We start from the raw sequence: 13,652 nt of genomic DNA, 5'->3' as shown, positions 1-13,652 counted from the left end.
CCTTCGAACTGCGCCTAATAGAGCGTAACGCAAGGATGACGGTCTTGAAAAAATAATTCTAAGAATCTGCATGAGATTATGGAAAAAAAGATGAAAGAAATTTAAAAAATGATAAAATCTAAAATCCCAAATCCAAGGTTCAAAACCTGCAGAAAAAAATTCGAAAAAACGGTATAAATTGCGTTCCTTCCGAGAGCTGTTGCGAATTTTCTTCGGATTGGTTGCGGTCGCATCGCTGTGGCGTCCGGCGGTGACTACAAAGAACCAACAGGAAAGGGACAAGAGAACTAGCGCCTGCCAGTTTATCCGGGTAACTTCGTTAGCGTTTGGCGTTAGGCAGCTACACTTCGTTCCTTCCTTGTGGGTGGTTCCCCTTTGATACGATTGTGTAAATTTCGACAATCCGCTAAGTTGTGACAATTGTTGAGATGACAGATAGCGAGCCAGAAGCCAGCTGGAGGGGGTTGAGTTGTGGACAGCTGGAGCAGCGCAGATGACCATCGAGCATACTTGTCTTGCTTGAGGATTTTCCCCAACCTCCAGCGGATTCAATGCCTTCGTTTGATTCCGTTCCAAGATGCGTCCGAGTTGGAAGTGAAAATGAACCGCAAGCAAAAGTCGGTCGAAGTGGAACACTTTCTCATGGCATTACGGTATTTATGGCAGAGAAGCTGTGGAACTCCTGGAACCCCTGAAGAAATATGTTGAGCACCCGTTTTCATAAGCTCAACTAAAATGCTATTAAGAAAGTCTGGGACTTTCCAGCGGACATTGTCGAGGGCACAGATTCACGAGGGAAAAGAATGTCCTCAGTTAATCGTAATGTTCAACTAGCGGAGCGTACCCTTTCACTCCATTTCCCGGGCATTTCGGGAATCACCACTGGGTACCTCGCTCTTCCAACACGTGGCTCCCGTGGAATGTCGCTGAGGAATGCGACACCATGTCGGGAAAGCATATCGAATTCAATGTTTTCCACCCCGAACCCTCGTCCGTTAAACTAAAACTAGCTCTGACTATCCTCTGCTCGCCACCGCGGGAGACATTCATTTCGTTTCTTTTTTTTGTAAATCCGCATTTTGGGATGGGACACTTTTGAAGCAACTCGTTTCCGCGCCGGAAGTTCGCCCTTTCATCCCCGATCGAGCAGCGCCGCCGATTCGGAGCACCGAATCATCAGTTTTGAATTTGCCAATATTCGACGGACGAAGGAGAGGAGAACAGAATGTGTCTGCCGAGGGTGGACCACCCTGTATGTGTGCGTATGTGTATGCCCAGTCTCCACGGGAGTACCTTTCACTCCACAGGGATTTTTTCCTCCATCCCAAAGGATTCCCCATTTTCCAAGCGTCGGATTTCCCCGTGGAAGATTGGAGGCGCCACCTAGACGTTGAGTTTCAGATTAATGGATCATTTTTCTTCCACCCTTCCCCCCAACTCAGAGTGTCTTCGCTTTCGGCGAGTTCTCCCCCATGAATAACCGCAGTGATACTTTCTTTCTTTCTTCTGTTGCTACTCCACAACTGCTACAACTGCTACAACTACTACTACTACTTAAGCTACGCCTGCGGCCGTGGCCAACTATCCCGGGGTGCGATGGCGTAGAACATCGAACTTCTTCGGTCAGCATCGCTTCCACCTACGCTGCCAGAAACTATTCCGCGTCCCGATTCTCAGCTGGAGCATCTCCTTCATTCGCCAGTCGACTACTGTTTGATATACGTGAGAAAGTGTCCATGTCTGTTTTTTTCCCCAATGCCTCGGTTCCAAGTTACGTCAAGCAGCTTCCAGCATTCCGAAGAAAAGAAAGTAGACTAAAAATAGAAGAAATCTGAACAAAAAATCTCCCCCCCCCCGGAAGATTGCGAAGGCAGGCCCACCGTTTTACCCGTAGACTACGATTCTTTTCCTGGTCTTTCCAGCATACTCCACACTTCATTTTCCTTTCCCCGGCCAGGGGAAAGTTTTCGATAGTGGCAATTCAATCTCTCGCAATTTTTTTTTTATCATTTTGTTTTCTGTTCTTGTCGGTTCCTCTTCATTGCAAGTTTTACTTTTTTTTTTGCAAGGCTGCTGTCTTCAGTGTGGGATTTTTCTCTCTTCCCCGGGAGCAAGCCCTCGGGATCGGGTGCTTCGGGTAGGTACGGACACGCCAACGTAAGGATGGAATAAATTTATAGATATATCGATAAATTGTTCCGTAATACTTACAGTGGTGGTAAAGAATGTGAAAGCGTGCAAGCGATCGCATTCGTCAAAGCAGTGCTAGATGGTAGAATAAATGGTTTTCATGAACAAACGAAGGTTTAACAATTGTAGTAATGTAGCCTTATTTTACCATATTTTCAATTGTCAAATACTGGCAGCGTTTTATAGTAAACAAAAATAAATCTAAATCCAAGCAACACATTTTCAACTATGCTAAAAGATGAAGAATAATTTCAAATTATTCGTAATCTTATTCTTATTATTCAGAACAATGTTTGATACTTTAAATATGTTATTGATTCAATTTGAATACTATTATACACATACCCTTATAATAATGTATTTATCAACCACTGTAAACGTCCTTAAAAGCCCTTTTTGTCCTCCTATGTACACACTTGCATATCAAATGTGCATGACGAGCACGGTCGGTTCGGTTTCGGTTCTGGCGTAGCGTTGGCTTTTTAGTGAAACATTTCTTTCTGCCACATTTTCCACATTCCATCCCTACGGGTTTTTTTCCCCCACGACGGTAGGCGTCGTCGGCGTAGGTGTCGCCAGTTTCACGAGCTGTCTGCGTCTAACGATGCTGCCGTTTCAGTTGAAGGCCGGCGACGCCACGGAGTGTCTCCGAACGAAATGGAAATTCAAAAGGACTTTTTATACTCTATTCTCCCCGAACTCCCTACTGGGTGTTCGATTTTTGGTTACCAACGTTATTCGAAAACCGGCCAGTATCACCTGTAGTGGTTCGTAAAATTTCGCCACGCTTGGTCCTTGGCTCTATTTTCATGGTGCTTCGTTTGAGAAGCTTTTTCCGTTCGGTTTTATTTCCCTTTCAAACGAATTTGATCCAATATAAGCCTATCTCGGGGAGGAGTTCTCGCCAGCTGACCAGCTTGCCATGGTTCCCCGGGACCCCGGATGGACCCTACCAACCCACCCAATCCTAGAGTGTCCCTGGAAACACTTGGCCCCGCGTTGGAACCGATAACGTCCGAACCGTTAAACCTATCTCCGGTCTGTCATCGGACGTCCGGCGCCTCTTGCGATGGGAATTTCAACAGCTGGCCCACCCCACGCCCTGCTTCGCAATGTATAACATAAATAAAAATCGCGATCGCCGAGATACGCGCTCGCACGGAATGACACAAATTATAAGTTGCTCCACCCCCTGGGACCTTCCGCAGGGGGCTGGCCGACCTGTTATTCCTAATGGGGCAGCCACAGTACGCCGCTTGTCTTTTACTGCTTTTTCCGAGGATTTCCCCCAACCCCAGATCCAGTTGTTGCTTTTCCCGTTCCCCTTCCTTTCCATTGCCTTGATGAGATCGGAACCGAACTCAGGCGCAACTTTTGATGCCAGATAAAAATGTTATACCCTTTCAAACATTCCCATATATTTTATTGTTCACATAGCAGCATTCCTTGACGCTATCGTGTTTTCTTTGTCTCACATTGAATTTTATTTTTGGGAATAAAGTAGAAAAAAACCCATCCCTTTGGGGGAACGTTTAAGACGCCATAAGCCAAAAGAGTCGAAAGAGTCGTACCCGAAAGAAATCACTCTCAGTTGCGATCGGTTCTTAAATTTCCCCGAACCAAAGGGAGGAAGCATGGATGGATATAAACGTAAATTGGATAAATGAAGCATCTCTTGTCAAGTTTTCGGGCCGGAAACAGTGAGCCCTTTCACGCGAAACCATTACTAGGCGCAGTAAATCTGGGCGCCAGGATGTGGGTCGCACGCTCGGAAACGCCTCCCACGGCGTGGCCAAAGTTTCTCCACTCATAATTTGTTTCCTGGCAACCTTGGCCCCCCCCCCCCCCCCCCCACGTTCAGTTAAAGTTCCCGTACTTCTCGGCAGGTTGCGAGAAAGGCCACGCGGATACGATCTTCCTTTCGGGCACGACCTCATCTCACTGTATCTGTATTATTTAATCTGTATTTACCGAAAACGCAGCGTGCGTTTGGCCATATCTCGGAAGGACGACCGGGAATGGGAGTTGAAACATTTTCATGCGGAAAATGGTTATTGGAAAAACTTCTCGACCTCGTTCGTTCGTAACGACGTGGGCTGTGGAGACTCCGGGCTGCGCCGCCCGGATTTGTTCTAATTCGTTACCGAAATTTGCGCATAAAGCATTCGTTAGTAGCTCCAATCATATATACTTTTTTTCCGGCTGGGCTCCAACACTACTCGCGGCTCCCATATGAATCGGGAGCTTACGATGACAGTACCTTATCGGAAAGAGATTGACTTTCTTTATGATGCGCCGGTTAGGAAATCGCTCGGTGAAAATCGCTCGATGGCAAACTTTTCCACACACACACACACACGCCGATACGGTCGAACTTACGCCATTTGGTCTGGGCCGTAGTTTGGGTCGTTTACGGGAAAGCGATTTTTCCAGCGTCGGGCCGTCGGATGAGCGACTCCCAGGGCCCATAAAACCTAATCAGTGTCACTAAAAAAGTTGACACGAATGTTAAACTTCCTTTTACCGTTCCAATTTGGTTCTTTCTTTTTTATTTGGCCAGTCGCAAAAAAAATGGCGACCCATCTCGATTGACGGCGAAATCATTAGAGGTGGATAGTTTGTGGCCCCGGCTTTTCGCTTTCATAATTTCTTGCCTCCCCCCCCTCTCCGGCAGCCCATAATTGAGTTCTAGCTTATCGGAACTGCAAAGATAGAGAGAGAGAGAGAGAAAAAAAATAGAAAACTCCACTAAAAGTTACGTCTTGATCCGATTTGATTAATGTATCTCTCCTCTATCTATCGCCGTACATCTGCTGGAGCTTAATTTTTCGTGCCATTTCCACGCATGGCTTGCAGTGGGATGCCCATAAAATGGGTGGATTTAATGGTAACGTGCTTAGTTTTCGATCGTTTAGTGCTGACATGGGCGCTACTGATTTGGAACCGCGCGAGGGAAAGGAGATAAAGATGGCTTTGCAGAACTACGAAATGAACCGAGCAAAGCACTGACATGGTTGTGACTACTAAAACATTTTTCGATGGCATATCGTAAACGTCCGAAAACGGTAGGCAAATATATCCTACCAAGTACAAGGTTTAGTGCTATCTATAAAATACTTCAACGAAGATCGCTTTTAGCATCTGTGAAACATTATGGATTTGATAACGTGTAAACATTTCGAACAACGATTGTTATGTCTTATCAGAAATCTAGTTAGCATGCTCCATAATATTACTATCATAGTTACTAACGTCATAGGCTAGACAAAGTAAACTTAGTATTCGGACGTAAATTATTAAGCTTCTTAACTTAAGTTGAAAACACAGCATAGTCCACAATCGAAACAACAACTATAATAGAAAACATTCGAAGATGATCCGTTAATCCGAGAAAGTATGTTAAAAACTTGTTACAAATAGTAATTTTCACAAAGTATAACATCATGTTTACCTTTCGTATACCCTAAAAAGTTTTTGAAGTTAGTTGATAAATTTAACAGAGCATCATTCCATATATTCTATATAGAGTGAAAATAATGAATTCTACAGTTTAGATGGGGTGCAAATAAGTAGAACTTCTTTTCACATTTTTGTTCATCGAGTTGATCTGATCATTTGATTACTTTTTTTTACCATCAGTTTGTTTGGAATTCACATTTCCAAATGTATATCCTGATTCCTGACCTTTCATTCAATGTTTTCCTTGACGCATTATAATCGACCCTAAACTGAGCGCGGTCACGTTGGGTAATAAATTTAATTACTTTCCATTTGAAATCTGCCACTAATTTTACCCAATTGAGCTCCACCACTCAACTCGACGGCTCCCTCGTCTTTCCTGTCTGCCCAGCCCATGGCGTACGGCCCTCCACGATTCCATTATTCAAGTCATTAAATGTGTATCAAGGCCCGACCGCACCGTGGGGGTTCCCAGGCCGAACATTATGCTCATTAGTTGTGCTCAATTTCACCGGCGATTTCGACGACGCACTTCGGGCCACTCCGGAAGGGCCGGGTGGAAAGCGCATTGAACGCAAATGATAAATAGACCCCCGACCATCGGCAATTGCTGCTCCGGGAATAGTTTTCCCCGATTGGCGAAATGTGCACGCGATTGTGGGACTTTCCGCTTTTTTATTTTGAATTGTGCCTTGATCCACAGCCGAATATGTCCTGCGTCGTCATTCTGGGTACGGAGTTGCGGAGTTCCCATCCAAGAAGCTGCTGCCAATTGCTGCCATAGTTTATATTCATTAAAGTGAAACGGGGAAAAAATCAAAGGAAAAGCCCGTCGCCTGCTACGAGAGGAGTTTTGGGGGAAACATGATTTGTGAAATTCCTTCCAAAACGTCCCGGATTGCCGGATTGGTTGTCGGTTTGGAGACGAACCAGACCGAACGGGGGAAATGTTAATGCAATAATTATTGCTCGCAGCTCCCTCCGCCGCGCGCGTTACTTGACGGGCACTAATGGAATTAATTCTTGCGGACAGACACGGGACAGCGACAAAGGAAAAACCCGGTGGACGCATTGTAGTGAACTTTTCTGCCGTCTAACTGCTCGCCGAATCCCGTCGATCTCGATCCGAGGCTACGTCCTGCCACGGTGGGGATGAGGTGGTTCCTTGTCTTTCCACGACGTACCGCACTCCGGGAAAAAGGGGTTTCCGCTGTCGCGGTACTCGGACGACTCCCGGTTGAAAGTTTCCCACCCAAAACCGCCCCAGCACGGGCGTCCCGTCGGCGACAGCGTACTTCTCCCGGTTCGATTAAAAAGTTTTATGCAGAAAGCCGAGGAGAAAAATCGTCGTCGTCGTCGTCGTCGTCGCTTGGCAGCGCTCGGGAGAAGGTGCACCATCGGGCGCAAAAGGATCGATGGGGAAGGTGGACACATTTCTTAAATCAGACGGTGCGCCAAAAAGGCGCCAGCTACCACAGTTTAACCCGTTCCGTCCCGCTTCCATGTGGTTCCCGTTGCGTGCCCCTGGCACACGTTGGCAACCTCGCAGTTCGAACTGCAGGAAAATGCTGTGGAAATGAGGCTGCGAAACGAAGCGCAAACGTGGTGAAAAATTCCACTAGATCTACGGAGTTCGTTAGCTCCGACGGGGGACGCCGAGCCTTCGATCTCGTCTCTTGAAGCGTGCCAATCGTTGCCCTCCCTCATCCCGCGACTAAGATGCGTTTTAGATATGCTCCCGGTAGTTTCCCTCGAAAGGGTTTTCCAACCAAGTGAAGGCGAAGAAAAAAAGGACGCCGGGTATGCTTTGCGATTAGAGAAGAAACGTCTTCTTTCCGTTCGCCAACCACGCCGTGAATTGCGTGCAGAAGGGCAGACTGAAGCAATCTGGGACAACGAAAAGCGAAAGAAATGGAAAACGGGCACTTACGTGGTTAGCAAAAGGAAACTTTTCCATTCGCACCACTGCTGCGAGCAGTCCGGAGCACTTTAGCCCTCGCGCATCGAGTGCGACCAGAAGGAATGCTGCTTTCGGATAACTATCACCCGCGTATCCTTTCCCGGGCGATTGCCGCTCGTGTTCGGAACCGAACCATTTTGCACACCAGACCATACCATACCGTTGGCCCCGGATAGTTCTTTCCACTTTTCGCGAGCCGTTTTCCATTTGCTTTCATTTCTTGCAGTCGATCCGTTTCGGTTCTCTTAACGCTTACATAATCTTAGCCCGTGGCAAGCGGCAGAAGTGCTGTATTAAAGTGCGATTTAATGAAGTTATATACTTTTAATATAGTCTGATTAATGCCTTTTGTTGATAATTGAAAAGAATTGTTCCGAAAGCTCTTGCTTTGAGTCCCGAGTCCGTCTTCCGTCGATGGATCGCTTTCAAGCTCCCGTCGTCCAAGTTTCCTAATATTTCTAGTTGCCTTTTCCGCACACACTTTTTTCTTTCTTTCTCAAAATGGCGCCCCGCCACGTAAAGGATGTTTCAAGAATGATGACTTTACTATCCGTCCGTTTTAAACTTTTCCTTTGACCAGCGATGCCGCCTTTTTTCCAACGTTAAGTGTGGTATCTTCCCATTGCGCTAAAACACCCATTTCTTCGATTAAGCAATGTTTCCTTTCGATAGTGCATTTCGCCACTCTGACTCCTATTTTTCTCCTTTCATCTTCTTCGCCGAACGTTGGACGTTGTTCGTTACTTTCTTATGGAGGAAAAAATATGGAACAGATTTTTCATTTCACGGACGGTACACTCAAAGTTTTCACCAAGGAATATAGCTTTGGGTCTGGCGAAAGGATCCAGAGCAACTTTTCACCGACTGTCTAAAATTAATAACGTTGAAACGGATAACGTTTGATACAAAACACGACGGCATGAGTTGGTCAACCGAGAGTTCGATCGTCTAGCATTAAGTTTTCTTACATTTGATTTTCATTACCGTCCGGGAATGGAGAACGCGTATTAAACATTCATCTTGCACCAAGTCGAGATCAATCTTTTGACTGGTGGGAAATTGATGAGAGAAGTTTACAGAAGTTGCCAACATGTTTTCGAGGCAGTAAAGATAGCTTCCATCGCCAAATTTAAATAAATATTTTTTTATATATTTATTGAATTGAAAAAGAAGTTGATTGCTTATTGAAAAAAAAACTGCCCTGACACAAAACACCAAATTATCTCGAATGAAAAGAAATCCAATTTGTACGATCAACCCAAATTGAACATGAAGCTTCAAATGGAATTTCACTTGTACGGCTTAACGGGCAATTTAATTTTCCCATTTTTTTTTCATTGGTTTCCCATGCCGTACGCGAGTTCCTTCGGAAGGATTCAAACCTATTAGGATTTATGTTTCCATGCGTTGAATTATTCCTTCGTCCATTCGCTCTGGCAGTGGAGAATTTAGCGGCTCCTTTAGCGCAACGGTTAGCCGGCGAGGTGTCGATGGAATTAGTTTGCTAGACGCACGGCCAGGTTTCCGATTTCGGGCTCTTCTTTTCGAAGTGCTGCCGGAAGGATCGATTCGGAGGATCCACATAAACGCCCGAGTGGTGGTAGTGCTTGACCCTGGCAGGATTTTACGTCGCATCGGCCGACGGAGCCACACTTCCGAGGCGCCGTTTGACCATCAATTATTTGACTTAAATTTATTTCCTTTCGGCTGTGCAATAAATTTTCGTTCGTTTTCTTTCCCATTTTCTTTTTTTTTTGCATTGTTTGGTAAATCTTGCGTTCGGCTTTCCGGGCGGCCGATGCTTTGGGATTCTTTTTCTTAAATTCAACCGATATTTGAGTGTAACGTGTGACTCGGACCCGCTGTCTAATTCCCACTGTTTGCTGACACCCGGACGCGGTCCCATCCTTTCCGTGCTGCCTTTTTCTATATCTCGGTTTTTCTCCATTTCTTATTTTTTCGTTGCAGAACTCGATCCGACACAATTTATCACTGCACAACCGGTTCATGCGAGTGCAGAACGAGGGCACGGGCAAGTCGTCCTGGTGGATGCTGAACCCGGACGCCAAGCCGGGCAAGTCCGTGCGCCGGCGGGCCGCCTCGATGGAAACGTCCAAGTACGAGAAGCGCCGGGGCCGGGCGAAAAAGCGCGTCGAAGCCATACGACAGCAGGCCGCCCTCGGTCTGGCCAGTAAGTACCGATTCCTCGCTTTTCCGGTGTGGCCTCTAGAGGGAGGACAAGTTTCCTCTCCCCCTTAAATGATCCTCAGCCCCAGATCGCAACCATCGAAGTCAAACTGTTTCTGAATTTCCTCTCTGTTTTTCCCGCTTCTTCTTTCAAACACAGCAAATCCACTCAACGATGCCACCCCGTCGCCGAGCAGTAGTGTTAGTGAAGGCTTAGATCTATTTCCGGAGAGTCCACTGCATAGGTATGCATCTAAACTGCCCTAGCGGATTGATTCGTTCCATCCGATTAGGCGTATTTTGGGATTCCAACTGGTTTATTTTAAACATAGAGCTTGTCCTTTTATCTCTGCAATAGTTCAAGCGATTTAAAAACACATATTCTGCTAACCGTATGCGTGATAGTTTAGAGTAGATTTGTCTTCAGTTATACAAACTTTCAATTCCGTTCTATACTGTAACCGTAGCACTTAGTCAAACATTCTAACTTAACGTGCATTCGACAATTTAAAACATGTCTTTGCTTTAGGTGTCTAAACTTTTACTACAGTAGTTGTTCATGAAGTAGAGTTTTGCGATTCGTAGTTACATTTTTAATAGCTACACTCGAAGCAGGGTTCAAGATCGCTTGGACAAAGTGAAAAGAAACTATGTAAGTAGAAAAAGATTGAAAATTAACAAATAGAATCAACCTCCTGGAATCAAGAATGGTTAAGATTATTTTTTTCTTTTCAAAACCTGACTCAATTGTAATCTTCTACACTTCTTTTAGTTACTAAAATTTATCATTGAATGTTTTGTGGACTGATTTTTGGATAACTTAGTTTTCAAGTCAAAATATTTTTTTTACCATTTTAAAACACGTTAAGTAGGTTTTGATTATAATTTTATCGTTTTCTTACTGTTTTCGTTCTTCTTTTTCTCTTTTTGATAAATCATAACGTTCCTTGGCGTTTTATCCTACGTATGATTTCCATCCGTCACTTCCTACATCAATCCGGCGACTACCAACAACGCCACGAACGCCACGAACGCCACGGTGCTGAACGAATAAAACCAATCCAGTGGCAATTTCCAACTGTCGCCCGACTTCCGGCAGCGCGCATCCTCGAATGCGAGCTCGTGCGGTCGGCTGAGCCCGATCCAGTCGATCGTGGGCGTTGAGAACGCCTGGCACTACACGCCGGACGACCTGGGCGACAATCCCGACCCGACCGTCGAGCTGGAGCTGGAGCTCAGCGGACAGACCCAGGCCCAGCTGGACCAGCTGGCCGGGTCGCTCGCCGACGAACTGACGTTACAGCATCCCGATTTCTTCAAAGGGTCAGTATGGTTTCATCATCATCATCATCACCATCATCTTTAGCCAACACGTGTGGTCATCATAATCGTCGTGCTTTTGCATATCCTCCAATGTTATTGTGGTGCGAACACATCAAAAGAACGTTTCTCTCGTGGGAAAAGGATCGTGGAGTTTCGAAAGCGGATCAAATCTATGAAGCGGACCGAGTCCCATGCGACCTTAAATTATATCATAACTGCATGTCTCTGTTGTGATTTTCCTCTGCTTAGTGTTGTCTTGTGTGCACTGTTTGTTTATCACTCTGTGTTACTGATTCCATTTCTTTACCGTTGCTAGACTTTTACCGACTGCTTTTGATATCATATGTTAGCGATTCCGAAGCGATGCCTCATGAAAATCTCCCCTCCCTTACCGGAAACCACTATTATCAATGTGTCGTTTCTTTTTCCTCCTTTTGCATCTCTCCACTCTCCATCTCCGCCTACGGGCCACCGCACTACTGGAGCAGGTTCTCCCAGTCGACGGCGATGCACAGCCAGCCGCCTCCGCCACCCTACCAGACGTCCCAGCTCTACTCCCTCATGGCGTCGGTCGCACCGTCCGTCGGTCTCCCCCAGCACCATAATCAGTGTCCGATTCACCGCATACAACATTGTACCTGCATGCTACAGAACAACGCGCGTGAGGTAAGGATCCGTCACGGGATGGGTTGCCTACTGGACAACGCAACCGAACCGTCGTTTGGTCCTTTCGCAAGCGGATGGAATACCATATTGTGTAGGTGGAAGTGACGGAACAAATCGTCCGACAAACAACCTAATCCCTCCGAGCGAACCACGGACGGTTGCAACAAAAGAAACGGCTCCTGTTGTGCTTCTTACGAGCGAATTGTCGCTGCTTAGTCTTCGGCATTTCTTTTGCACTTCCCAACCACAGCCGGTCGGGTTTAGTGGTATCCATGACCACGCCTCGGCCGGGTGGTGGGAATTGGTTTGATTTGGCACCACAAGCGGTGGAAAAATATCCTTCCACGAAGATGAGAATGGATTGCAGGGTATGACAAAAGGGAAGCATTTAAAATACCATAGAAACAAGATAGTAAAAAACAGTAAAAGAGGATAGATCATCAGATGTTAACAAGGAAAAGTTCTAAGCTTCATGTCACTAGGGATTTTAATATTGTTGAAGAATGATTTTTCAAAAACCTTCCAGCATATGATGCACCAACAATTCTTCATGAGCTAATGTGTCGATAATTATAATTTATGTTGACCTCGGCATATTGATAATTGCCTACTCAAGCGATCTAATTAAAATACCTTAAGTTGTGCGCACCGTCAAACATCGTTTGTGTACCGCGACGTTACTATTTACCCAACTGCATTTATTTCGCGCGGGTTGCACTAAAAATGCACCTTAAATTGTACGGACAATATTTACCCAAATGTCTCGGACGCCTCGACTACCGAGCGACCACACTCCCACTCCAAAGTCCACGAGGCGATGCTAATCAGTTCGTTTCTTTCTTCCGTGTGGCCTTTTAATCGCGATCGACAACCAACCAGAGCATCTCGCCGTCGTCCGGAACCGGCATGTCTCCATCATATCCGCACAGCGAGCCATCACCTGACTACGCCATGCTAATTGGATCTCGCGTAATACAAAGAACGCCCTCGTCTAGTCCACCGCTAACGCCAAATACGATTTGTGGGATGATAGCGCCACCTCAGCAGCAACAGCAGCCGCACCAGCAACAGCATCAGCAAGGTAAGTAGTCGCCCGTCGCTACGGGCGTCGAACAGCTAAGCAGCTAATCGGTATCGCTTATCGGTAAAATTACAGAACCAACACCGCAGACGCTAATGGGTCAAGTGATGGAAGCTTTGAACAGCCAGACAAACATAGACGACATCAACATCAACAACGTGGAATCGTTTCCATGCGTGGACGAGGTACGTTACCGGCAGTTGGGTTCATTCGTGAATATCCCTAATGTTTGATTTTTCTTTTGCACTCACCAGGTACTGAAGCATGAACTAAGTTTGGAAGGTTCGCTGGACTTCTCGAACCTGCCGCTTCCGCTTCACAACAGCTACGCGGCGCCGAACAATTCCAACTCGTCCGACTCGTCGTCGGGTATCAGTGCGATGACGGCACCGAACGCGAACCAGCAGACGACCGCACATAACCACGGCCAGTACGCGGCCCGAACGAGCGTCACGCCGCCATCGTGGGTCCACTAATCGCTGCACTATGGCCCCCGCTCTGCAACGGTGTATCCGTGGAGATCTTTACTGTTGTAGCAGGTAAGCAAGCGAGTCATCATCTTTAAACTTGAGTCCTTGGAAAGATGAATTTAATCGAAGAAATCAAAACGTAGATGGACTTGCTTGAAAGGTGTAAGTCGCAAAGGAACTACTCCACACGATAGCTATGAAGAATCTGATTAATCTCGGGACCAACCACGAAGTCACGCCACGCTAGACAGTTGTAAAAATCACACACACTTCACGCCTCGGAAGACGTTTTTACTCAATGACTTGGTGTTACCAA

At 46.2% G+C, this 13,652-nt stretch overlaps 1 protein-coding gene across 1 annotated transcript in view; it reads left to right on the top strand.

The window, feature by feature from the left end:
* The window catches only part of LOC131260115 (forkhead box protein O), a 57,204-nt gene that overhangs the window by 28,254 nt on the left and 15,298 nt on the right, over positions 1 to 13,652 (top strand). Inside the window, exons 4-10 of the mRNA XM_058261784.1 lie at positions 9,578 to 9,800; positions 9,957 to 10,041; positions 10,862 to 11,119; positions 11,608 to 11,785; positions 12,665 to 12,866; positions 12,942 to 13,051; positions 13,121 to 13,405. Of these exons, the coding sequence (XP_058117767.1) occupies positions 9,578 to 9,800; positions 9,957 to 10,041; positions 10,862 to 11,119; positions 11,608 to 11,785; positions 12,665 to 12,866; positions 12,942 to 13,051; positions 13,121 to 13,342 (1,278 nt within the window). The 3' untranslated portion in view covers positions 13,343 to 13,405. The remainder of the gene's footprint in view (positions 1 to 9,577; positions 9,801 to 9,956; positions 10,042 to 10,861; positions 11,120 to 11,607; positions 11,786 to 12,664; positions 12,867 to 12,941; positions 13,052 to 13,120; positions 13,406 to 13,652) is intronic.

This window comes from Anopheles coustani, chromosome 3 (assembly GCF_943734705.1).
Source record: "Anopheles coustani chromosome 3, idAnoCousDA_361_x.2, whole genome shotgun sequence".
NCBI classification, from domain to species: Eukaryota; Metazoa; Arthropoda; class Insecta; order Diptera; family Culicidae; genus Anopheles; species Anopheles coustani.
Note: the sequence above shows the minus strand (reverse complement) of the source record. Positions and strands in the feature narration are given on the sequence as shown.